Source organism: Cinclus cinclus, chromosome 5 (genome assembly GCF_963662255.1).
Source record: "Cinclus cinclus chromosome 5, bCinCin1.1, whole genome shotgun sequence".
In the NCBI taxonomy this organism is placed as follows: domain Eukaryota; kingdom Metazoa; phylum Chordata; class Aves; order Passeriformes; family Cinclidae; genus Cinclus; species Cinclus cinclus.
Window position 1 is genome coordinate 37484621 of NC_085050.1, and position 26990 is coordinate 37511610.

A 26990-nucleotide genomic window follows, 5' to 3' on the forward strand; every position below is an offset into this window, starting at 1 on the left:
TTTTCCATATACTGCACAACATTGGTATATATCATAGTGTGTTCAATAATACAAAAATTGCATAAGACCAGGTCTCATTACTGATATTTTCTGCAGCAAAACCAGTATTTTTCTTTAAAGTACTGGTTTCATCTGGTTTCAGTTTTCTCATATCACGACAGCACACGGGTTGAAAGATGTCTCACATGGTTCTTGCAAAGTATTACCTGTCCAATCTGGTTTTGTTGCAGTGGATCTGCACTGCCCCAAGCATTTCATGATGTACGAATTTACACATTTAATGGCACAAGAAAAATCTCCCTTGTGATCACACCTCAGTAACTCACAGTACATCTCAATATGAGAAACAACTGCTTCAAAAGGGCACACCAATTTTAAAGAGGCTTTGTTACAGCTCAGGAGAGAGAGAAATAAAGCTCTTCTGGAATGTAGAAAGGTGACGAGTAATAGTACGTTTCATGAGTTAACACAACAGTTTTCAATGGTAAAAAGGGCAAGACCTTTCAGTCTCCACAAGATGGCTCAATTCAGAATGATCCCTCCAGAAACAGGGATTAGTAACACATCTCTTCAATGCTGAAGTACCAGGCTGAGCTGGAGAATGGCACCACTTTGCATGGCTCACCCACTGCACTATCATGGCAGACCTGATGTCTCGGGACGCATCCAGTGCAGGACAGCAGCTCTCCCTTCCCACACGCCCATGAGCCTTCCTCCTCGCCACACGCTCCCCTAGACTGACTCCTGATTGCCAGCAGCACTGTTACGTAAAAACCCAGCTCGTCTCTGACTTTAGAAGTTTTCCCCAGACTAAAGTGTTGTGCTATTCAACAAATGAACCTCCTCTTCTGTTTCCTCTCTCTCCTCAGCTATGGGTTTCAGTTGAACATTATGGAGGCGGGGTCTTGGTTTGCCGTCTGGGCCATATGACGGAGGATATCTTTTTTTGTTATAATGCCAAGGAGGCGCCTGAAAAGGACAAATGGAAGATTGATATTAATCCAAGCAGGAAAATAATGAAGCAAAACAAATCTGTAGCCAAGTCCTTTTTGTTGACAGGAATAGAGCAAAAGTAAACAGCCTGATTTTCTTATTTAAACAGAAACATTTATCAAAATGTTGAGGAACCACCAGTTTAATAAAGCACAGCAATGCTGAGACACCGTTATCAGATGGTCTCTGATAGCTGTAGTCCTTTTTAATGAAATACAAGTCAGAGAGCCCATTACAATTTTTATTTAACTTTTTGTTTCTACAAAAATCAAATTTTGATTAGCATATGCCAACAAAAAAGTAACAAAGAGGGACAAAGAAAAGAGAGGTATGAAAAAGAAGTGATAGTGATCCCATTTCATAAGGGAGGTGTGTGTTCCAACCTAGCCATCAGAAGTGAAGTACTGCTTGATGGCCCCAAATCAAGCAATTCAAACTCCCCTTCCCTCCTTTTTTAAACCAGAAGGATCCTTCCAGTCTGACACACTGGCTCAGATTGAATGTATTCATAGGAGCACACTGTATCAGCCATGAAACTTTTGTATAATAAATATCAGTTAATTAGTCTTTGGAGTTCATGGCTCTAAAAAAAACAAACTGAATAATAAAATCTTCATTTTCTAATTTAGATACTGTGCTCTTATGACAGGGTCTCTTAAAACTATAACTGTGAAACACCAAATAGAGTGAGACTGTCCAAAAGGATAATATCACAAGAGAAGCAAAGAGCAGAATGAATGAGCTGCTGCCCTTTTTACTCTGGTTAGTACATTTCAATTTGTCTTATTAAAGGATGCATGAAATACTTGTGAAATATTAGCATAAAATGAGAACATAATTAGCATGTTTTGCACATAAGCAGCTAAACATGGTGGGCATGTTTAGTAGACATGGAACTAGCAACCCATGTCCAACTTAAGACAAAGTGTACCACCTATCTAAGGGGTTAGTTCACAACATCATGGTTAAACTGTATCTAGATTCTGAAGTCAACAGTCAACATAGTAGCAGGCCACTTGGCTGGTATCAGTGCACATTTTGTAAAGGAGTACACTGACTGCTGAAGGTAACAGCGGCAGAATCACAGACTTCACATAAAATCACAGGACTTTGTTTAAAAATATTTTTTTTTAAGTCATGTTGATAAAGGGGGATTACAGGGAAGATCTAATGATGCATTTAAAACATGCTTATCTTTGCTTCTCAAAAGATGTGACACTTTGCTATTTAACAGCTATTTAGGCTGTCCAAATCAGAAAAGGAAAGTGGCATATAAGAAAATCTTAATTTGCATTAGGCAGGGGAGAAGTATTCCTAGCTTCGTGCCTTCCCACCTGGGGAATTCAAGAGATCAGCCATCTGGATCAATGTGATCTCAACAACAAAAGTATCAGAAAGTTTACTGTTTACTTTCCTTTAATGTTGTGACTAACAGCATGTTCACATTTACAGCTTCATTTCTGCAAAAGGAATTTGCACATCTTGTTTTAAGTTTAATAAAAATTTTGAGTATAAGAAGATTTTGTTGTTCAGCAGATGTTGTAAAAGCCCTGAACAGTTCACAAGTTTCATGCTTCCTGACTTCTAATGTGTCTAATTATGAGATCTGATATATCTAATCACCAAGGGTTCGACGTGCTGCTTTAGTTGCTCGAGATGCTCTAATATGTTCTTCTTTGTGATGATCCCCAAGACAATCCTGCAACAGATTATGTTATGCTAATAACTGTGTGTGAAATCAAATTTTTTAAAAAAGTTCTAATCATAATGAAAAAGGATTAGAGCAAACTATTAAAAAAGAAAAAGAAAAAAAAAAAAAGAAAAAGAATGGTTGCAGGATAGCTAATGAGATAATTAAATGAGAATTTATTTGAAAGTCAGTACCCTTTCCCAAATTTAGCTTTTTTCCTTTTTCTCCCAAAATGCTGAACACTGGCTCTTCTATCACCCCAGAGCAGTATGTTTCTTATCTCAGCAAACTTTATCCCTTCACCCTAAATTCACATAATTTTGGGTTTTAAAGGCACTGAAATGAAAATCTACTTTGTTTAATACTTATTTCTCCTCACACATACAGATAATTATTCACATCTTAACAAGCCACAGTAGATGAACATAGTAATAAACAGTGTAAAGTCATGCAAGTGAGGTTCAAAGTTGCCCTACACAGCTGGGTTATCTGGTGTCCTTAGACAAATTTTGACAAATTCCTTGTTAATGACAGGACAAATCAAGAGCAACTCCTTGGAATGGATATTCTGGTACAAATCTGGAGGAGTAAGGCTCTCTCCATCATCTGCAGCAATTTCTGTACAATCCAATCTAGACTGGAACCAGTATGTTGATGCAAGTCTTTAAACAGGTATACTCAGTTTGCAGGAAATTTGCCAGCCAAAATATAAAGTAGTCCTTGATGTCCACAAGGCTGTATGCCATGAATAAACACCACCAGTACCAGTATTTATGATCTACTCTTCTTGTAATGGACAGTGTGCTCGTGGAATGTCACAAATTTGTAAACTGAAGTAGGATAAAATAAATATTGAAGCCATCCATACTTCCTGCTACTTTATCATAAAATAGTAAAAAATTTTTAGTAGAGCTTGACATAGCTTTGCACAATTAGGCTTTCTTTAGAGAAGATTTCAGCATCAACGTCAATGTTTGAGCACTCAACCACAAAAGAGACTATGACAGAAATTATCATAGTAAATATTTTTCAATTTCCAATATTTTTTGATTCCAATTTCCCTCCCCAAAGCAAGAATAACTGCATGCCCACACTAACTTCCAAGTGTCAGATCATTATGTCCCTTCCCTACCAGAGAAAGGCTTCTACTTGCTATTCCCTACAGAGATGCATGGAAGAAAAAAAAAGACAAAGGCAGGAGAACATTTAAGTAAATTTGTTTTAAAATACATCTGAAAAAAACTCCAACTTGGAAAGCAGTGAAATATTTAAGCATTCGCCACATATAGCAGCAGTCCTTTTGCCCACAGAAAAACTAAGGAAGTCCCAGACATTTCAGTTTTCTTGTCCCAAGGACATTGATCAATCCTAAACATGTGAATGAGCAGAGAACATTTCACTTCCCGGGTGCCTTACAAGACATGCTAAAAGGAAAGTAAGATACTATGGTAAGGAGCTTTGATCTTGCATGTCAAGTGTTTAATGCAAGAGATACAGGAAAGCAGAATGTTAAAGGTACAGCTGCACAAGAAAAGATCATGTAAAAGAAAACAAGGAGCAGTTTAGATAAGAAGCAATTCCAGTAAACATTTAGTTTCCATGCCAGGGGCTGATTTATTTAATAGATAATCACAGGACAACTCCCAACAGTCTCACTTACAAACATTCTAAATATTAAAATTACTTTCCTGAGATATTTGAATTGTAGAAACAAAAGTTGCAGATTGCAGTTCCAGAACTGGCAGCAATTTAGTTGTTAGTATTCCAAAAACAAAAGCTTGGTGGTAATCGCCATCACTAGACTCCAGAAAGAGAGATCATTTTCTCCTTTACTCTTTATGAACACAGTATTTGTAGAGGTTCAGTAACTGTTGATACATTTCATGTTGTCAGAACATAGATAATAACTAGGAAATATAGGCCTTAGACTGTGCAGCACACAAGACTAAATCTCTGCAAGACAAGTTGTGTCTCTTCCACATGCAAGTTGCACACACCAAGCTTGCTGAATGGCAGTAAATTTTTAACAGAACATCATAAAATGACTGTAATCATCTGCCTGCTTACTTGGAATACAAGGAAGGTGTAAGAATTTCAGAGAGGTGCGACAGCACAGCACATTCTTAATGAACAGCTGGGGTCCTCAGTTGCAATACCAAACTACCAGGATCCTGGTGTATATCCTGGTACAAATACTCTGATCCTGGAAGCAAAAATTACAGTATCTAGGAAAATAAACAGCGTTGCTGCCACTTTACTCACCCATTGTGTGTTACAAGGCACTGCCTCAGACCCAGCTTCCGGAAAATATCCACCACTATTTCCATTGGTGTATGGTCTGTCACGGTGAAGGGGCTCATATCAAGTATGCTTCTGAGCTTCAAAGGTCGAGGGCTTTCTGCTGGAAGCGATGGGGTATGCTGGGCGAAACACACCCTGGAACTGCCAACAATCCCCTCCTGCTTTTTTCTAGCACTTTCTTTAAGAAAGACAGAAAAGGGGGGGAAACAGCAGAGGGGGAAGAATTTACATTCTTGGAGTAAGATGTTAGTGCAGACAGCTCAATAAACACTAACAAGCTCTTGCATAAGTTTCCAAAGCCACTGCTTTATCCCAAGGAAGTAGTTGTGCAAAAATCACAAAAGCCATTTACCATTCAGCTTTAGTCATTATTTAACTGATTTTCTCACTCCAATAAGTAACTTTTATTTACTATTAAGAGATGGAAAGGCTAAAAAATAATATACTCAGCTCCTGAAGAAATTGCGAGGGAAAAGCCAGTCTCAATTGACTGAACCTTTTCCTAACATCCAACTTAAACCTCTCTCGGTACAACTTCAGGCCATTCCCCTCAGATTTTGTCAGTGGGCACCACAGAGAAGAGATCAGTGCCTGCCCCTCCTCTTCCCCTCAAGAGGAAGTAACTGCAGTGAGGTCACCCCTCAGTCTCCTCCAGGCTGAACAGACCAAGTGACCTCAGCTGCTTCTCATATGGCTTCCCCTCCAGGCCCTTCACCATCTTTGTTGCCCTCCTTTGGATGACCTCTATTGGCTCTACAACCCTCTGATCTGGCACCCAAAACTGCCCCCAGCACTCAAGGTGAGGCTGCCCCAGTGTAGAGCAGAGAGGGACAATCTCCTCCCTTACCTGGCTGTGATGCTGTGCCTGATGCACCCCGGGACAGGGTTGGCCCTCCTGGCTGCCAAGGCACTGTCTCTTAAGACAGACAACCCAAGACTAAGCAGCTTTCACTGTATAATCTCAGCAGCTGACATTAGTCTTGCCTGTGAAAGCATATTCTAAGAAGAATGTTCTGCTATTCCCTCCCCATTTACTCAAGTAAATGTAAACTTAAACTAGTATGGTGTCAGTAGTAATTTCCAAGTTTTGTACATTCGTATACATCCTACATAATGTAATACCACAGTATACACAGTATAGTAGTAAGACCACAGGCAAAAATCTGACTGAACTAAACAGTGTTATGCTCACTGTTTTTAGAAGTTTTTGGAGACTTCTGTTCCTTTCTCAAGTGTCTTTGTTTAAGAGATATGTATTAAAAAAAGTAGTTTAAGATGCAATTTCCATCACTTATTTCATGCACTAGATGTTACAGTGTTGTAACATTTTCTTACATAACAATGTGTTTCTTCCTTTGGTTATGACAGTAGCCTCAAAATCCACTGAATTTTTCTTGCCAGTGTGAAAAGCATTGTCACAAGTATCAAACAAGCACTAATACTCACCTAGAAAGAGATGTCCCAAACAGGACTTATGTGCTTATGTGCCAAGGGACAAATTTCCCATTACACAAACAGATTGAAAAACATAAACCTAAAATAATAAATATTGCACTTATCTCTCCACAATACAACCTTGGCTGTCATAACAAACATAAATAACACACTGTCAGAAAGAAATAGGATATACATTTTAAAATTACTTGGACAGTAATTCTCACAGAATACTGCTGGTGAAAAACGAGAATTACTCAGTTACTCGAGGAAATGAGATACTATCAAAAGACTCAAAAAACTAAAAAATGCCAGATTAGATAATGTTCTGACCTACTTGAGTATGACAATTTTTGTTTTTATAACACAGACAAAAAGATGAGAGCTTTCTTTATTTTAGAGCCTGCTACTGAAGATGTATTATCATATACTTAAATCAACCTGGAGTCTAGAAACATACAGAGTAAATTCTATTTTAAATATAAAATAATATAAAATAATTGAAATCAGCATACATAATAATACAATACTGAAAGTTTATTACCTATTGCAATAGTTAAATCTCTTCTTAGAGCAAAACCCACTAGTCTCTGCGATTCTTTTGACATAATAACAGGAAAACCATTATAGCTGGTTTCGTTGATCAAGTTTTCAATGTCTTCGACAGTCATGTTATCCTGTGTCAGAACTGCTAAAGGTGGGTCGCTTCTCCGAGGTCTCATCACATCAGCAGCCAGTGTTGTGTGAGTGAATTCTTCCTTTGCATCCAAGAAAGGATATCCATTCAGTCGGATGTGTGCTTCATAGATGCCTTCCCTACCAAAGGCATCTCCTACCCACTTACTGGTCATGACTGCTGCCATTAGGGGCACAATATATTCCAGCCCTCCTGTTAGCTCAAAGACAATAACTACCAGGGACACAGTCATCCTTGTCACACCACCTGCAAGGAAAATGACAGCCAGTAACATTTGAGTATCCGATAACACTGATTTTAGGATTTTCTGCCTTCCTGTTGAGACCTACAAATGCAACTTTGACATGAGAGGTCATCTGCCAAACATCCTTCTGCATAATACCAACAGAAGCAGACAGAGAAAACTAACACAAAACTTCTAAAAGTGAAGAAAAGAGTTTTAGGGAAAATTCATAGAAAGGGAGGTAATAAAGGGGATTGGAAATTATGTACAGTTATTTGACGTAAACTAAGAACAAAACTGTGTATCTCCATACCACATCAGGGTTAAAAGTACTGTGAAATGCAAGGCCATCCAGTAAGATAAGAATGTGAACAAATAATGGAAGTAATGCAAAAAAGTCACGGTAGCAAAATAACAGCTATGTTGTCCAAAGGATTAGGAATTTAATGCTGTTGCTTAATCATTAAAGCTAAATAGAATTATGAGCTGATGAAGTCTCTTTCTTGGACAACAGAAGACAGTGATTATATCTTTTACTACTATTTTAATTAATTTTTTTTTCTGCTAAGGTTTCTGATGCCATATCTTCATTCAATAAAAGAATATGCACTGTCTTTCAATGCACTCAAGAGTAATTCAATTTACACTAATAAAAACCAGAACCACCTCTCCAAAACTTAAATTTGTATCACTAGTTTGATTGCCCAAACACACTTTTCCCTAAAGAAAAGGTCTTCTTCTTGCAGAATCCTCCCTAACAGCTTTCAAGTTTCAAATTTCTAAGCCCACCAAGTTATAAACAAGGATAAATTTAGGTGCCCAACTTCAGCCTCTTTCCTTGGAGCTGATTTTCAACAATTAGACTTGTTAAAAGTACCTTACACACTTCTAAAACTTTTGTTTTTTGGATTTTGAATTTCAAGAACAACTTTTGCAATTCATGTAGATGTGGCAGCTGATCACACCACTTCCTTCTAATAATCTTAACTGTACTTGACACTGTAAATGCTCTACTTCATACATTTCAAGGAACTGATTTTTCTGACCAATGTAGTAATGACATCTCTTGATACCAAAAAGAGAAAGTAAACAGTACTAAAATTTTCCTATTTCTCATCAATTTATATTTCACATTATTCCTCAGATCACATGGATTTGGAGGTCTTGTGTAGAGATGTGAATGTATTCTGGAGGGAAGACCCTATAAATATGTGCTCCAAAACTGCACTAACTTATATCTTCTTTAATTTTTTAATTATTATTTTTATATATGAAGAAATCAGATACTTATTTATTATATTTTGTTTACCTAAGCATGCAGCAGCACCAACCATAGCATAAAGACCAGGTGTAATACAGTCAGCTCCAACTTCACACCACTCCTTGAAAATGAACCAGTCATGATGGTAGTAAGCCAGCTGCTCCACTGCAATTCCTACAATCCTTCCTGCTATTGCTCCAATTGCCATACTAGGTATGAACAACCCAGATGGAACCTGCAACAAAAATGGAACTGTTATCATGCTGCTGGGAACATACATAATACAACGCTTAACAAGTGATTCTTTAATATATTTTTTCTGAAAGAGAAGCAAACGCTCAAACTGTCAGGTTAAAACCATGTAAAGTGACCTTGGAAGGTCAGTAGAATATAACAGAATGCTACTGGTATCTCTGAGTGACCTGATCAGCAGAAACCATTTTATGAGCGTGGTTTTTTTTTATATCTTACTGGGTTTAAGAGAAAATCTACCACCAATACAGGTCCATGGACTAGAGTCAGAGCCAACAGCACAATTCTCTGCCATGTGCATGTCCAGTGTGAGCTGTGCTAATCATACTGATAAGTGTTCCTTATCATTTCCTGTCTTCCTTATTCCTTCATGTTCTTCAGAGTCAGTATTCACTTACTAAACAGGAGTGCCTTCCTGAAACTGCTATAAATTAACTAAACAGGAGATTTTTAAAAGACGCTTTGTACTATTATTGCTGTTTCATATAGAAATTGGTATATATAGAATGCTAAACGAAGAGTGTAAAAGGCAAGATAATCCCCACTGCAAAAAAGTAGGTACACAATAGGTTAAAGAAAAATGAAGCTCCTACTGTCATTTTAGCTACTTAAAATGTTTTTCTGCTACTAACTAAAGCCTTGTCACACAATTATGACTTAGTAAAATACTACTGCAAACTTGTTTTTATCAGCATTTTCATATAAAGAAACTGTTGTGTATCTTTTCTTCTCCTTACAAAGCTAATCTTTCCAAAAAACATACTGGTACCTAAATGTCTCATTAAACTGTAAATGCCTGCTGCTTCTCCTCACAGCAGTTGTTAACATCAAAATATTTTACACTGTGACTGAGGTACAGATGTGACTACAAAAAAGAAGTAGAATTTTTACTTTGTCTAAATGTATCTCATCCCATATGACTGAAATAACATAATTAAATATTGCATTCCTGCTGTAACAAGACACATAATGTAATTTTTCTTGTACTGTACAGCTGTGAAATTTAAGTATTGTGGAATTCCAAACTATAGATTTCTGCTGTGGTATTCAATAGCTGGTGCATAAATGTATTTCAGAATTGTTCCTGTTGTTAGCATTATTATATTTTGTCCGTATTTGTGGTTGCAAAGAAATTTTCTAGCAACAAACCAAGGAAAAGCAAACATATCTTATAATTATTATTACTTTATATTTTGTCTATATTTGTGGTTGCAAAGATGATTTCTAACCAACAAATCAAGGAAAAAAAAACAACTTTGTGTTAGACAATCAGCAGTGTGAATTTTGAGAAAAGGTTTAATAATCCTTATTTCCTATACGGAATTACCTAATATTTCAGTGTTTATAGAGGCAATATTCAGTGCTATCCTTTTAGTCTAGTATTCAAATTGTGCATTTATAACACTGCTGTTATTTCCCACAATTGATTATGCATCTAAGCCCTTTCCTACCTGCTAAAATCAATTTTTTGAGTGAAATTCTTTCTTCGTGAACAGTACAACTGTACCCTGAAAAATATCCCATATTTCCAATATAAAAGTAACTTAAGAAGCTTTTGAAACTGCCTCAGATCCTACTGCACTAGCAGTATGCCACAGAAGTTCAGTCTCCACATGGAAATTGCTTTCAAATTGTTTCTGGTCCTTTGGTAATGTAACCTTTTATGCACTAGCTCCTTCTCTTAATTCCATCATATATGGATAGTAGTTACAAGTCTAACTGTAATTAAGATTTTACAGGTCCATTTGTTCATATAAGCATGTGAATCACAAATGACAAAGGGGAGAGGAATCTTCACAGAGAAGTAGCAACCAAAAACAGCCAAGTTTTCCCTCCTCTTAAGCTTTCATCTCTGGGGCTTGCTTTTGAGTAAGCTCCAATTACACTCCAGAGGGAAAGATTTGTTCTGTGTCACATACGTCATCTTTAGAAGAAGTAAGGATTAGGACATGTGTACAACTTTCTACTTCTTTGATACTGCAGCAGTGTACCACAGCTCAGCCATTTTCTGAGGCAAAACTGTAACTCCTTCCCACTCGTTGATCAGCATTTAGACACAGTAAAGAATCTACTGATAATAAGCACTAAAGTATAGGTACAAAAGCATGGAAGGAAAAAAAAACCAAAACAAAAAACAAACAAAACAAACAAAAAAAATGCCAAACCCCTGTCATATCAGCGTCCTGATAATGCATGTCCATAGCAGTAATAGCAGCAGGAATCACTTCACCCCACTGGCAGCAGCTGGGTAGCTTTGCTCACCTCACAGGAAAACAGTTCCTGTGGGGAAGATGTGTGTTTGCAGATGGCTACAGCTCCAGGAACAGACCTGGAGAGCCCAGAGGATCCTTTATAATGATTTAAATGACAATGTAATATTACTTCTTTTCTGGTTTTTTTTCCTTCTATTTTGAATTTGCTTCTTTTACAAAGCCTAAAGCAAATAAATATCATTAAAGTAACATCCTCTTCTCCAGATCCTAGCTGACATTCTAACTAACCACATGCTTTAAAGCTTCCAAGAAATTCATTCAGCACAGTTCCATCAATGACAGCACCACGACTCCTTGCCTACTGGCAAAGTAATAAATATATTCTCACAACTTCACAAAAATATTTCCACCATGCTGAAGTTCTGAGAAAATGAACCAAACCCAAATGAATATAAGCTCTCCCATTCTGTAAACCAGTAAATTCTAATATGCAGTGTGACCTTGGGGTGACAACCCCACGCAAAAGAGCCAGATGCACATAAACACATGAATGGTAAAATAATGCCCTAGATATAAATGAAACACAATGAGTGAATTCAAAACTAAACAACAGGTTGAAGCAGTCAGATCACAGAACACTGTCTGAATTACAGACCTTAGGAAGACTGGCATTTAAAATACACACTCTAAGATTCCTCTTTCCCACCAAACATTATATAGAACACAACTTCAAATAACAACCTGCAACATCTTCTAAAATATTGAAACATAAGAAACACAACGTGATGTTATTGTTCTATCAGTTTCAGAATAGTCAAGGTTGAAGATGCTGCCACAGAATGACCACCCCTGCCCAAGCAGGGTCACCTACAGAAGGTTGCTCAGGCTTGCCACCAGTCAAGATACGAGTATTTCCAAGGATGTTCTCTGCACAGCATATTCCAATGGTCAAACACACTCACAGAAAGGAAGTGTTTTCTTATGCATGCTGTTACATGGAACAGCAACTTAAACTGAAGAGTTAAGGCAAATTTAAACACTAATCTTGCTTAGTGAATACTCTACAGGAAGTTTGCATTAAGACACATATGATAATGACGTGGTTGTAAAAAACTATTAAAGGAGCCTGACAAGATAGAAAATAATGAAGGCATGACAGTTATACATCATCATTTAGAAAACTGCCAAAGACTGGGGAGAAGCTGAAGCCACCTCCAAAACAGATCTATGAAACAACTGGGAAAAACAAAAATTACGCTGCTTGTAATGGAGAAGAAATTTCCATTAGAGTCACATGAACAAAGCCCACTTTCTCATCACAACATGCAATACTGGAAAACACAGCAAAAGAAATCATCATCTCCTTTTAACACCTATAGTGATTACATTTATGTGAACAATGAGGAGAGTGGATATAAGAATTACCACCAAGTAGTGTAAGGGGTATTCTATTCTTCTGTTCTTCTTCCAAGGGAACCTGAGTGGTTATGCTTAACTTTGTTCTTGGAAATTTTAGAAACATCCCTTATTGCTGAATCAGGTCCATACAAGCAGCCATCCATCCACACAGTTACTGCTCCATTCTGCATTTAGCACATTTCTATTCAGCTGAACAAAGGGCTACTCTGAATTTAAAATTAATACTGTCTGCTACAAGACCTGCTTATAAACCAAAAGTAAAAAGAACTTTTTTGACAGGAATACCATGAAAAAATAAACAAAACTTCAAGCTTTGAGAGATGAGAAAGGCAATAATAAAATGTGAAATTAAATAATTTCACAGCAGGTAAGAGAGCTAGTGCATTCACACTTACCTTGATACCGAAAGTGAAGACTGTCATGATGATTTTAAATATGAGTGCTAAACACAACTGCCATATAGCTGAATAGACTCCAGTGCCTGCTGGACGGTCAGGAATATCGTCTACAATTTTGCTTGCATTCATATCATTTCTGTAGTCACAGAGCGAGGAGGATTCTAATGGCCCACAGTCTGTGAAGAGCTCCTTAATAAGCTCACTGGTGTTTAGCCTTGTATATGGATTAGGAAATGCAATCACAGCTGTTATTGCTGCAACAATAATAACCTCCAGGACAGGATACTTCCCAAATTTTGTAGATTTGCGTCGACGACACCATGCAATGTTTGCTCGGATGAAAAATGCTCCCCAGAGCCCACCAAATACTCCCAGAAGAATAAAAGGAAGCAGTTCAAAAAGATACCAAGGAGTGTGATATTCCACATAAAAAAGAACTAGGCGGCTATTACCAAAAGGATTGATGGACCTTAAAACAAATGCAGCTACTAAAGCAGCAAAAAACGATCTCCATAAGGTTTTCAGTGGGAAATAATAACTGACCTGCAAAAGACAATACACCACAATTATTAGTGATTCAATTAAAAACCTGGAAAGACAAGTTAGTGATGTGTTAGAACACTGCTGTTCACATGATATAGGCTAAAAAAATTATTCCTATCACTTGGAGCACTGGCACTCCAGCAGATTCTACATTTTTAAAAAGCTCAACAACTCAGATTTAAAGATAATACTACAGCAATGTTGAAACCACAGCTGTTTTAAGACTGTTAGGAAATGATGCACTGGAAATTATGCTTAGAAGCTGCTCTGCTTTGTGTCTCTTAATAGCCTTCATGAGAACCAGATCATGCACTCTCAGATTTCTTGCTAATACTTTCTTCTCCTTTCAACCTATATTGAAAGGTTTCTCACAGATCTGTTATTTTTAAGAAGTATGATTAAAACTAACAAAAAAATTTTAAAAGACCTCAAAACAGAACATGCAATTTCATTCTTAAGCCCCATATAGCTTGATTTGAACTGCAAGACAGTTTTCTTCTGCACTTTTCTGACACCAGAGTAATTCCTCAAAATCCCCTAAGAAGATAACAAAATTATATGTGAAAGAATATTTTCCCTACTTTTCAATTCAGAGATTTTTAGGGTCTTTAAAAATGCCAATGATAGAAATAACATTCCTATGTATATTGAAAATTACAATTAAAACTAATTTAGCATAAAGTATTTTTTGGAGAAGAGAACTTGCTTGCTTTGGGGGAAAGTTTTATAGTATGTTTGCCCTTTCAATAATTACCACATTCAATTGTGTTTAGTCTCTGATGCCTTAAGTAATGTTTAAAAACTTGTTTTACAAAACTGTCCAGTAAGTTTCTAAAGCCTTTTTCAAAATTTAAGAGCCCTATTTCTTTTCTATTTTCAGAATGAACTCCTAGACTGAAAAGTTGCTGTGTCTGTATCTGTATGTAAACTGGAATTACTAACAGATTCAGCCCTTTTCCAGAATAAAACTGAGAACAAAGTAAAGCTGACATTCATTCGAAAAAAAAGAGAAAATATCTTCAGGGCTTTGCTGGTAACAGGACTCTTTGAAATATGGATCCAAAAATAATTTCCTTCTTAGGAGAGACTCCATAGCTTAAAGGAGTCTGAGATTACTTGAACTAAGATTTTTTAAAATATTTATTCTTCAGTGCCATCTCTTGACATACCTCCTCCAGACTGAAAAGGACTCCACCAATTGGTGCACCAAAGGCTACAGAAACTCCTGCTGCTGAGGCAGCTGACAACACCTGAAAAAGAATAAAGGTGAGAGGGTTTGTAGCAGTCTATGTTGTAAACATGAACAACAGAATCTCACTACAGCTATAAGCTGAGTTTGCTGATGATACCAAACTGCCATCAACTCTCTTGAGGGACAGGAGGCCTTGCAGAAGGACCCAGGTAGACTGAGGACCCAGGCAATGATTAATGAGATAAAATCTAATGAGTCCAAATGATGCACACTAGGATGAAGTAACACCAGGCTCAAGTCTAAATTGGTAGAGAAGTGGCTGGAGAGCAGCCCTGCCAAGAGGGATCTGGGGGTGCCGGTCAGCAGCAGCTCAGTGTGGGTCAGCAGGGTGTGTCCTGGAACCAGAGGGCAAAACCCCATCCTGGGGTGCATCAAACACAGCACGAGCAGACAACCAAGAGAGGTGACTGTCCTGCTGCATTCAGCCTTGGGGGGCCACAGCCTGAGTGCTCTGGGCAGTTCTGGGCCCCACACGTCAAGAATGTCAAAGTCCTTGGATATGTCCAGAGGAGGGAAACAAAGCTGGCGATAGGGATGGAAAGAGTGTCTGAGAACTAGTTTGGAGAGAAGGAGGCTGGAGCAGAGATTTCCCTGCAGCTCATGGCAAAGCCCATGGTGACACAGATCGTTTCCTTGCAGCCCATGGAGGACCATGGCAGAGCAGATCTTCACCCTGCAGCCCTCACCAGAGCAAGCTCCTGGCAAGCCTCTACCAATGGCCTATGAAAATGAGCCCAACAGGAGCAGATTTCTTACAAGCTCTGCAGTCTGTGGGTGATCAAGGCTGGGGCAATCCTGAATGGCTATACCCTGTGGAACAGACCCATGCTGAAGACACTTGTGATTGACTGTCTCCCATGGGTGGGGCCCCACTTTGAAGTACAGAAAGTGTCATGAGGAAGGAGCAGCAGAGACAAAGTATCTCCTTGTGCCACTTTGGGATAGAAGAGTTAGGAGTGAAGCTGAGCCTTTCAAGAAGGGATGGTGGGAGCAAGATACATTTCTTTCTTTCTTTCTTTCTTTCTTTTGTTTGTTTTGTTTTCATTTTGTTTTGTGTTGTTTTCATTTCTCACTACTCCACTACTGGCAGTCAAGTAACTTTCCTCAAGTCTAGTCTGTTGAGCTGAGAGAGTGGTAACTCTCCCAGTCCTCATCTCGACCTCTGAGCTTTTCACCTCACTCTCTCCTGCTGTCCTGCCAACACAGGGGTTAGAGACCTCCTTGGCCAATACCAAGTCTAAGCCACTACACTCTCACTAACAACAGTGAACTGAAACAGGGCAGAAAACACTGTTGTCACCAGGAACACTTTGTTCACTGCTTCAGAGTACTCTGCTGTCCTCACAGTTGAAAACACCCATCAATTAACAAAATGTAGAGACAAGCACAGAAAAAAAATTGTATAAAATCAAATGGTCTCTGAGGTAGAAGAAATACAAACTGACTCTGCCATGGAAATTATTTACCTGTGAGAAGGCTGGAGATAATACACTGTTTTTAACATAATAAATAACTATTGATAATCACTAAACACTGTCCAAGAGAACAAATACCATCTTTTAAACAAATCAGTGTAAATGAACCAAAATTAAATACATTCTACAAACGCTTTTTCAAGAACTTACCTCTCTTTTTTTAGCTTCATTTGTACTGTATTTTGGAAAGAGGTAGGAAAAAATATTCCCACAGCAGCAGGCAACATGTACCAAAGGACCCTCTTTTCCTAAACTCAAACCTGATGCAACAGCCAAGACTAAAGTAATTGTTTTTATCATCAAAGTCCACTTCCCCAAGTAACCTCTGATGATGAAGCCGCTCAAAATAGTTTTTATCTGGAAGAAATAAAAAACTGTATCTGTGATTGCACTCTTAAATTCTCAGAAAATAATTAATCCTTTAATTTTAGCTGCAGAACTTCAAAAGCCAGCTTTTTCAAATGACTCTGTCACACTTTAAAACACGTATCATTCAAACTGCCACACTGGGTCAGTGCTTGCCAGAAGCTTTCCATTTGCAACTTACTCTAAAACACATAATAACATAAAACTACATTATCAATTACATTTAGTAGAAAATTAACCTGCAGCAGCTTCTAAGACTGGATTCATTAGTCTGTGATGTAAATTATTGAGTACAAGGAAGAAAATTTCCAAAGGAAAAATAAACCTGCAAAAGCCATACTCAAGGTCATCTTCTGTAGCAATATCCCAACTTGCACCAATATCACCCCTGTTTTCTCTTCATGTTTTACCATCACTAAATAAAAATCAACACTAGATTTCTTCACATAAAGATGGAAAAGATCAGCCTATCTCCAGCAGAAAAATGTGCCACTTGCCAAAGGTATTATTACTGTGCTTAACAATGCTATATTATCAGCCCAGAAAGTATGCCAACATAGAGTAAATAATATACAACTATAATAGGACAACATGTCCTTAAATAGGATGTACACAAAACACTGGGCAACTGTGTCTAAAAAGTAAGGATAGCTAGATTTGAAAACCAACTTAAGATGAAATTTCTGGAATAATGGCACAGAACTACTCCAGGCTTAAATAGAGGTGGATAAAAAAATATTTACAGAAAAGCTGAAGAAGTGTGACTGACAAGAATTTATTTGACTTTGGATTTTTCTCTCCCATTCCGTGGACAGTAGCAGACAGCAACTGTAAACAGTGAGATTTTGAGGATATTACACATTTCACATTGTGACTGTCCATTGGTTTTGCTAGTTAAATCAACTAAAGCCATTGCAACAGAAGATTGATTGCTCTATCAAACGACCCATATTGTGTAAATGAATCACTGCTCCCTTATCACCACAGGGAGGGTGTGGATTAGGGGAGGTGTGGAAATCATTCTTCAGAAGTATACTAATCCAAATGCTTCCTTAAAAAGTGGTCCTGACAGAAGCAAAATCTACTAACCCAGAAGATTATTTTAAATTTGGGGTATTTTCTTAGAAACAATTAGCACAATTGTATGTTTTCAATTTTAATGCTTGCATTAATATACTTCAAAGGGACAGGGTGCTTTCTCTTGCCTTCCCCTGGCCCACTAAGGCAGCAGTAATTTACACAATGATACAAAACACTTGTATGATATATATATATATATATATATATATATATATATATATATATATATATATATATATATTATTTAGACCTCACCTCAGGTATCCCTGAGCCACAGGCGTAAGGAGCAAATACCTTCACCAGAGAAACTGCTAAGAATGCAAAACTCAATGCCCAGAAAATGTACATTATGTAGTTCATTATGTATGAACCTGGGCCCTAAAAGCAAAAACAAAAAGTCAGAAAACAGATTTGATATAACGGCAAGATCACTACTTAGAATAATCCAGAAGTACTTTTGCTGCAAGTACATTTATACACACATTTTGAGGCACAATAATTATTGCCAAGAGAGAGTTTTGTTTGAAAAGCATAAAGTCATGACACCTGCACATTAGCACAGACTGCGTTATAAAAGGTAGAAAGTGTTCTAACACTTCACCTTAAAAATAAAAAAATAACATGGAACAGGTATATTTTTTAACAGCTAATAGCTGCTAAAATCTAGTGAATATTGAGTAAATCTTCCTTATTTAAAAAAAAAAACTGTGGTAGAAAAAATGAAACTAATCTAGTCTTAGTTATCAGAGAACACCACAAATGGATTTAATTTACATACAGCTATGATAAAGAATAGAAATTCTTGCATTAATAGTTTTATATTCTCATAACTTCCTTACATTTGCAATACTCCAGGACCCCTTGCAGTTCATGAAACACACATTTATTATGCTATAATCTATTAATCAACAAATGCTGAAAAATGGCACAGACAGTACAACCCAAATTCTTGTTTAAAATCCCAACCTTAAGACCATTCTTTTTTTCCCCTATTCAGCCAAGCTGTTGAACAAGACCATCAAAGAATACTCACTTCAGCTTGCCCAATTATTAGTTCTGCCCAAGTTTTCCACTGTGGACACTTATCTCGCTCTTCAAAAGTGGTCTCATTTGAACCCCAACAACACTGTTCATGGTTAAACCACAAAGCACTAAGGCAAATGCCTTCCTTTAAGTCAGTCATCCAGTCAGCAGCTATGTCAATTAATCCTGCCAATGCCCCTGTTGTAGAAACAGTTTTGCATTAATGTTCTGGCAAACAGAAATAATTCACAAAGCTAAAATGAAGGAATGTGCTTGTATCAACTGATGTAAATTGCAATTACAGAAAACTTAATTAAATAGACATTTATTATATTACTGATTTCCAGGATTATATCATGTTTTCATTACGGTAAGACTAATATTTGCTGAAGAATTAAGTCCTCTGTATATTTCCCAAGTTAAACGAGATTTTTTTTCCTTGCTTTTTTTTCCCCTATATCACAGTCCTCCAACGGTCCACTGAAACCAAGAAGTTAAGAGTAATAAGAGAACTGTTACTTTCTTGTGATGGAGCAGTTTAAATGGCACCAAGCCTGCCGGAAAGAGATGGGATTCACCTGACTAAAAGGGGGAAAAGGATTCTAGCCCATGTGTTGGCAAGTCAAAAGCAGTACTTCAGTAGACTTTCAACCAAATTAAGGTCTCCTTGTCACTGAACTCAAGGTTGTACCATTTAAGATCCACTAGACATACAAGAGAAGGCATCTGAGACTGAAAAACCTATCACTGCTCAAAACCAGAATTTGCTAACTTTGCAACTTTCTGTTGCTCAGAAACAGAAAAAAGGAATTTTAATATACAGCAGCTTAGGGGGTTGAAAACACTACACTGCATGTTCCCACTGAAATGATCAGAAACAATTTCCAGTAATTATACACTCCTGGTTTGTGCATTAGAAATATATAAACATGCTGCAACCTTTGCATATATATTAATTTACATGTGATTTGTGAAAGTGATTATGTATATACCTAAGCAGTAGTTTTTAAAAAAAAGCATACAGTTACCATGCGTTTTAATAGGCATAGCCTTACTCCGCAACTGATTTTCCTAACATTTAATCTAAAATGTCTGTTTGAAATACTTTTTTTATAAAAACTGGGCACAGAGTTTGTGGCCTCTCCTTCCTGCAGGTTTTAATCGCTTCAAACTATATTAACAGAAAAAGCAGCAGCACTGCCTGACAGGTGGGCTACAAACTATTGGATGCTTTTAGTTGTAAAATTCATTCTAAAATATGTTAAGAAGGAGAGAATTGAAGTATAGGTCAACAAACTACCTGTTAAAGTCAGTATTTCATGTGAAAGAAGCTCTGTAAAGGTATGACATAAACATATAGCTAGAATTCACTAATCCATAAACACAAGCTTTACAAGGAGGTGTGCTTACACATATACCAGAGCTACTGCTACAATCAACACTTTCACAAGAAATCCTACTGATAAAAACCAAAATTTTACAGAAAGAGAAAACAGAAATCTCAATCACAGGATTAAAGAACATTGATAGTTTAGTAGGTCGAAGTTCAGCAACACTTGACAAACCTCCTCTAAATTCAGTGAAGATTTTGACTCGCATTTGATCAGTAAACCCTCACCTCAAAATGGTGAAACCTGTAAATCAAGATAGTCAACTTTTTTCTTCCCTTATGGAATTGTTGTAGTAGACTGAGCCAGCTCTTAGCTGGGTTGGTGGAGAAAAGGAAAAGCACAGTAACTGCTTGCTGACAAATATAAAAAAATAACCCTTTGTGCTTTCATTTACCTGATGCCAAGCCAGTTAATGTGACTACCAACCATCCTGACCATGCATCGTACAAACTTTTTGTCATCTCCCATGCTGATTCTTTCTTCTTGCTGTTAATCTACAAAGAGAAATTGGTATGTAGAGTTGTATGTACTTCTGTACTATGAATAATGAAAAAAAATACAAATTGTATGGTGGTAGCTGCAGGCAAATAAACCCTCTCTTGAAATCACAAATATTCTGGTTCTATTTAGTGCTTTACATAGATAAATCAGCTTAATTATTCAGACATCAAGAACTGACCAAGAAACACATATTTGCTTAATTTATAGAACTAAAATCCAGGAAATACATTATTAGGATAATTGAACACTTTCCATTGCACACACCTAAAATGTGAATTGTAACATTATTTCCCTCCTATCGATTAAATATTTTTGAAGCTCAATTAAACTGTTAGCATACTAATAATAAGCTATTTCATATGATTCAAATTCCAAAATTTCTACTTCAAATATAAACATCTTTATCTTTAGACTAAAAAAACACATAAAAGTAAAATAAAACAAAAAATTGAAAAACTACCCAATAACACTTCCAGACAACTATTAGTAATGACATCTGAAGTTACTGTACAAAAAAAATACCTATTCTTACTTTTTCCTTATTTACTCTGCACTTAGCTGCAGTGGCACAGACATACTTGTGTCAGTATAAAAGCAATATACATCACACTTTGCTTTTCTGTAGAAGTACCACCAAAACCACTATTGTACTATTACTAATACACCTACACTGGAAAATAGCCTTAAATATACTAGCATGCAAAAAATGCAGTACTTTAAAAATAGTATTTGGGTGACAGGGACCTATTCCCACTCTATTAAATTATTGCTTCATTTTCAAGTTATAATAATGCTGCAATACTGCAGGTATCCAACTAAGCAGTGCTTTTTAAACAGTATTCAAGTAGTTCTAGCTGATGTAATTATGTACAAATTTTAAGGACATGCATATATTTGTATGTGTTACTACATCAGACCTTAGCTCCAACATCCAACCAAAAAAAGTACTGTTATTTATCTCAAGTACCCGTCTATGCCGTTCTCTGTCTTTGCACTTCTCTCGAACCCAGTCGATGGTATGGAAATCATCATATGTTCCTACTCCAGGAATTGGCTCATCCAGAAGGTCCAGTAAGTGTGTTGAACTGTTGATATTTCCTCCATTTGTCATTGTATAATGAGTTCCTGCATCAGAGAAACACAGGAATCAATTAATTCTGCAATAAGTGAAGTATCCAAACTATGTTCATAGCACAAAAATTTCTGAACAACTAATTCAGACACTTTCTGTAATATGCATATTGTATTGTCATTTAGGTCTCTCAATATTGCATGCCACTCCTTTTTACTGTCATTCAGCCGTAAGTTAAATTTGTGTATCAGTGACTTTGTGTTTCCAGTGGTTAAATAGGAATGTCCTAGTCAAATTCTTGTTCTGTTTTGTGTACAGACTCCAGAAAAAAATTAATAGAAGCAAGTGGTAAAAAAGAGCAGCTTTGACACATTTAACTTGAAGTTCATTTCAGTTTATGAACTACCAGAGGAAAACCTGTTTGTACAGAAACAAAGCAAGGATGATTAGCTACAAAGTTCACAGTACCCTCATATGTTATGTTACCATTTATTTCTAAATATACATTCTACTGGCTACCAATCTCTCCTACACAGATTGTAAGTGCAGCTAAAAAGCAGCAAAAAGCCAAACATAGGCTCATATTTTGGTTTTATTTATCTTTTTCAGGTACATCATAGAACAGTCCTCAGTCATGAAAAACTGGAAATATTGTATAAAGAAAATATCTTCTAATTTGTTATCACTAGCTAGTTTCTTCACAAGCAGCTATCAGAGCAACAGCCCCACAAATATTTACTGATCAGAGTAAGAAGAGCAAGAGTAGAGGATTTTTCCATTTTCGGAAGCGATAAAACAAAGTTTTACCTTTTTTAAGCTTTCAACTGCCATAAATTCTGTAATATATTGGCTTTTTTTTCTTAGTTCTCACTTGTTTGACTAAGAACAAAATATTTTGCCCAACGGTATATGGCACATCACAGTAACCTCTATTCATAATGATGTAGGCTCAAGCTGACCAAGATTTCTATCAGTTCAGACAGACACCAGAATTCATTTCACTAGATTATATATACTAGGATGTTTAGACAGGTGGGGATTTTTTTTAGGCTGAAGGGGGTTTTTTTTGTTGGTTTTTGTTTTGTCTTTTTAATTACAGCCTTCTTTAATTGAGCTTCTTGGTATTGTCAGCAGAAATTTCCAACTAACCAAAAAACCAAACCAACCAAACAAAAAGCTTGTCAAAGGACCTACTTGTAAACTTCCAAATGCTACAAATGCTGAGTTTCCCAGCCCAAGCTCTCACAACAACTCACAATTAGATTTATACATAATTTACAAATGTGAATTCTGTGATCTAGAAGAAACATTGTGACACCTGGCATTACACTGACCAAAGTGGTGCGTCAGCCATCTATTGCTTAAAAGGTCATGTTGATGCTTACTATATAACATATTGTTTAATCAGACATTTTTAGTGGTGAAAAAACCAAGAAAATAATACAAAAACAATTACTATTACAAATCCTAAAAAAAAAATAAAAGGAAAGTACAAAAGACAATGCAAATGTAGCACACAACTCCCCAGTAACACCCATCCATACTATTTTCTTATATGAGCCTGGCTGCCATCTTTAGCTTAATACTTTTTTCCCCAGTCTTTGCCATACTAAATTCCCCATCTACTTCCCAGAGCTAAGCCCTGTAAATCTCTTCCTAAAGCTGCTGCTAGTCTCTCGTAAGGCACTTATAGGAGCATTACTTATGCATCCATTAAATAAAAGGCTAACAACAACAACAACTACAATTTAAATCAGATTTGCTAATAGAGGCAGTTGTGAAAATTTTGCTTTAGGATAGGGGTTTCAATTCTCTTGCCATTTCCAATTCTCCCAACTAGAAGTATAAGATACATGTCTGGCTAGCTGAAAGGTCAAGGTGATCTTGTGGAAGAGACAATAACAAAATCCACAGTGTAATAACTAGTTTAGCTCTAAAAATGAAGACATTAACAGAATAAAATACTATTTTTACATGCAATCAGTTTCCTTTTGCAAAGCAAGGGGACATAAATTAACCTTACCCACAGCTTAATTATTAATCTCCTACAAAGTTACAATGTGATCACACAGCTTCCTGAACCTGAGTGAACAGGACTGGGCAAACACTCTTGAGGAGTTGGTTTTATGCCCTGCTACATATGAAGCAATATCAAACTACGAGGAGCATGCAATCCTATGCCACAGAAGGCAAAGGAAAATTGAGAGTTATAAATGTATCACAAACATTAACAGATTATTTTATGCATATCACAAGGTGCTAAATTAGAATTTCCTCCAGGGGATTATAAGAGATGCCATCATCAGAGACAGCTCTACATTAACTGGACCTGACCCATAGCAGAACTTGGAGCAGACTAGAAAGGATGGTCATTGTCTAGAGACAGTAAAAATCCCATTGAAACTATGTCAGGTTCCTACTTTACCAACAGCTGCCAGCACACCAAATACTGGAATATAAGTGATTACTGTATGATGGGGAAGAGACACAGAAGAAGACATCATGCAGAAGAACTTTTGTTGAATACAGAACTGCAACAAGTGAGTGCTGGATGCAATAGCTAAATAGTCTGAACAGCTGTAATCTTGTACCAAGTGAGAAAACAGGCAGCAGTGAGTGTGGCAGAAAGGCATTCTTAGAGGACCATGAAGAGGACAACTCTATAAAATCTGATGCTCTGTATCTAAGATACAGAAGTTTGAAATTACATTTTCCTGCCAGTATTATCATCTATATAGTAAACAAGTATTATAAAGGAGATTTTAGAAAAATACACTTTTACTAAGACTCAACACTTTTTCAAGGTTTTGTTACCCTTTCTACCCTTCCTTCTCCAGCTTTTCACATAGCAAGATGCTCCTTACAGCTATGAAGATAATGATTTTCATCAGCATAAACACACAAATTCTCACTTTTTACTCCCAGTTCCAAAGTGTCATTACATGTATTTTCAACGCAATGTTAAAACTCTTACCAGAATACAAATATTTCATCATAGCATTCCAACCATCAGGCAGGAAATCATCATTACACAGATGAATTGTACCATGTAGCAGACCTTCAGAAGTATTTCCTCTTCCTTCCTCTCCCTCTTCCCCAGTCCTCAAGTTTCAAGATGCTTTCTCAGGCTACATGCTTTTCACGAAAATAGATGCAGTTTTGGTCTTAAAAACCACAAGCACTTAGCATACAAGATGTATAGGCATAGTCTCCAGTTATAAAAAGAGAACACTTCTGATATTCATATGAGGATACCTAAGCCATTCTGGAGCTGTAAAGAAAGCCTTTTTGTTACACATGAGTTTGCTTAAGTTTTTATGAGACTGGAAGCTAATGGAAAAAGTGGAATGCAGAACTTGTATTATTACTGCTATTCCAAACTAACTCATGTTACTAGAGAAACAGTAGTATACCAGTCCTCTCAGAGGCTCAGTACAACTCATACGAATCCTTATAAAGCAAATACAGTCTTTCCACACCTTGCAAAAATAAGGCAAAATCACAGAATAAGTTGGAAGAGACCTTAAAGATCATCTAGCTCTTGGGCAGGGACACCTTTCACTAGACAGGTTGCTCCAAGTCCCTCCCATCCAACCTGGTCCTGAACACTTTCAGCCATGGGGCATCTACAGCTTATCTGGGCCTCACCACCATCACAGTAAAGAATTTCTTCCAATATCTAATCCAAACCTCCTCTCCATTTGAAGCCATTTCCCCTTATCCTGTCACCATGCACTCTTGTAAATAGTCTTTCTCCATCTTTCTAGTAGGCTCCTTTCAGGTACTGGAAGGCAACAACTAGATCACTCAAAATCTTTTCCAGGCAGAACAAACCCAATTCTTTCTGCCTTTCCCCATAGGAGAGGTGCTTCAGCTCCGTGATCATCTTGGTGTCCCTGTGCTGGACTTGCTCAAACAGGTTGGTGCCTTTTCTATGCTGGGGACCCAGAGCACCAGCACTGCAGGTGGAGTCTCATCAGAGTGGGGCAGTGTAGATGAATCCCCTCCCTCACCCTGCTGCCCACACTGCTTTGAATGCAGCCTAGGATATGTTTGGCTTTCCTGGCTGCAAGTGCACGTGGCTGGGTCATGTTCAGATTCTCATCCACCAACACCCCCTTCCACTTGGTCTTGTTAAACCTCATGAGATTCCCACAGGCTCACTTCTGGAGCTTATCCAGGTTCCTCTGGATAGTATCCCATCCTTCAGGAGTGTTAACAACACCACTCAGCTTGGTGCAATCTACAAATCTGCCAAGCAAAATCACACTCGATCCCTTCACCTGATATTAAATAACAGCAGTCTCAATATGGACCCCTGAGGGACACCACTTGTCACCTTTCTCCATCAAGACTCTGAGCCATTGACCCCTACGCTCTGGATGTGGGGGTCCATCCACCCAAGCAATTTCTTATCCATCTAATGTCCTGTTCATTAAATCCATCTCTGTCCAGTTTAGAAAGAAGGATGCTGTGGGGGACCATGACAAAGGCTTTACAGAAGTCCACACAAACAGTATCTGTCATCATTCCCTTTTTCACTGATAGAATCACTCTGTCATAGAAGGCCACTGGGTTGGTCAGGCATGAACCTTGGTAAAGCTGTGCTGGTTGTCCTGAATCTCAACATGTAACTGCTGTGAGCTGCTGCAATCACAGACTGCAAGCTTATAGACAGTAAGCTTCTATAAAATAAAAGCAACATGGCAATAAAAGCAAAAAAAGGAAACTCTTTTGGGGGATTCAGTCACTAAGTTTTGAATGAACTGCCTTCTAGAAAGGCAGCTGACTATTGTTATCCTTCCATGCATGTAATTCCAAGCCTTGAGCACAATCCTTTCTCAGCCATCAGCTCTGGTATTGCTGAAGCACTGTTTCAACTGAAGTTGCTAAAAAAAATAAATATTGCACAACGTTAGAAGAAAAAACTGCAAAAAGCATTAAGGTTAGCAAAAAAAAAAGTACTTTGGGACACCCAATGAGAATGAAGCACAGGAAAAACAAAAATGCTTCACAAATTAAAACAGAATAAGACAAGCGGATTCCAACACCATAAGAAAGCTTTTATGCCTGAAGAAGTGAAGGATTTTTTCCCTCTTTTTTAAATCTTAGTGAGAATGTAAAAAATGCAATCCAAAATTGCTTGAGAAGGTACTACGTCTGACAAAAAATGAACAGTCCTTACCGTACTGCTCTCTTGCATTTCTCTTTGAACATGAAGTTATACTCAATGGCTGTTGGGCCCCAACACTGATCCAACCTCCTGCTTTGCCTAGCTAATTTCTCCTGATGGAACCACTAGGAAAAGAAATTACAGAACTAATATTTTGGTATACTCACAGAATCTGCTTTATACATCAGGACTCCTCCCTGCCTTTTGTCCCTCCTTAAGGCAAGGAATATTTC

The 26990-nt window shown here is 37.4% G+C and overlaps 1 protein-coding gene across 4 annotated transcripts in view; it reads right to left on the reverse strand.

The window, feature by feature from the left end:
- Positions 1–367: 367 nt before the first annotated feature.
- CLCN3 (chloride voltage-gated channel 3) overlaps positions 368–26990 on the reverse strand; it is a 48878-nt gene continuing 22255 nt past the window's right edge. For 2 of the 4 annotated variants that reach the window (XM_062492848.1, XM_062492849.1), the window contains exons 2-12: positions 21480–21637; positions 20406–20505; positions 18631–18818; positions 17853–17975; positions 16302–16508; positions 14594–14674; positions 12879–13424; positions 8648–8834; positions 6963–7361; positions 4946–5162; positions 368–969 (exon numbers count right to left, since the gene is read on the reverse strand). In XM_062492848.1, coding sequence (XP_062348832.1) covers positions 879–969; positions 4946–5162; positions 6963–7361; positions 8648–8834; positions 12879–13424; positions 14594–14674; positions 16302–16508; positions 17853–17975; positions 18631–18818; positions 20406–20505; positions 21480–21637 — 2297 coding nt within the window. In that variant the 3' untranslated portion in view covers positions 368–878. Of the gene's footprint in view, positions 970–2616; positions 2693–4945; positions 5163–6962; positions 7362–8647; positions 8835–12878; positions 13425–14593; positions 14675–16301; positions 16509–17852; positions 17976–18630; positions 18819–20405; positions 20506–21479; positions 21638–26990 lie in introns of all 4 variants that reach the window. The other 2 variants (XM_062492847.1, XM_062492850.1) reach the window with 2 other exon arrangements.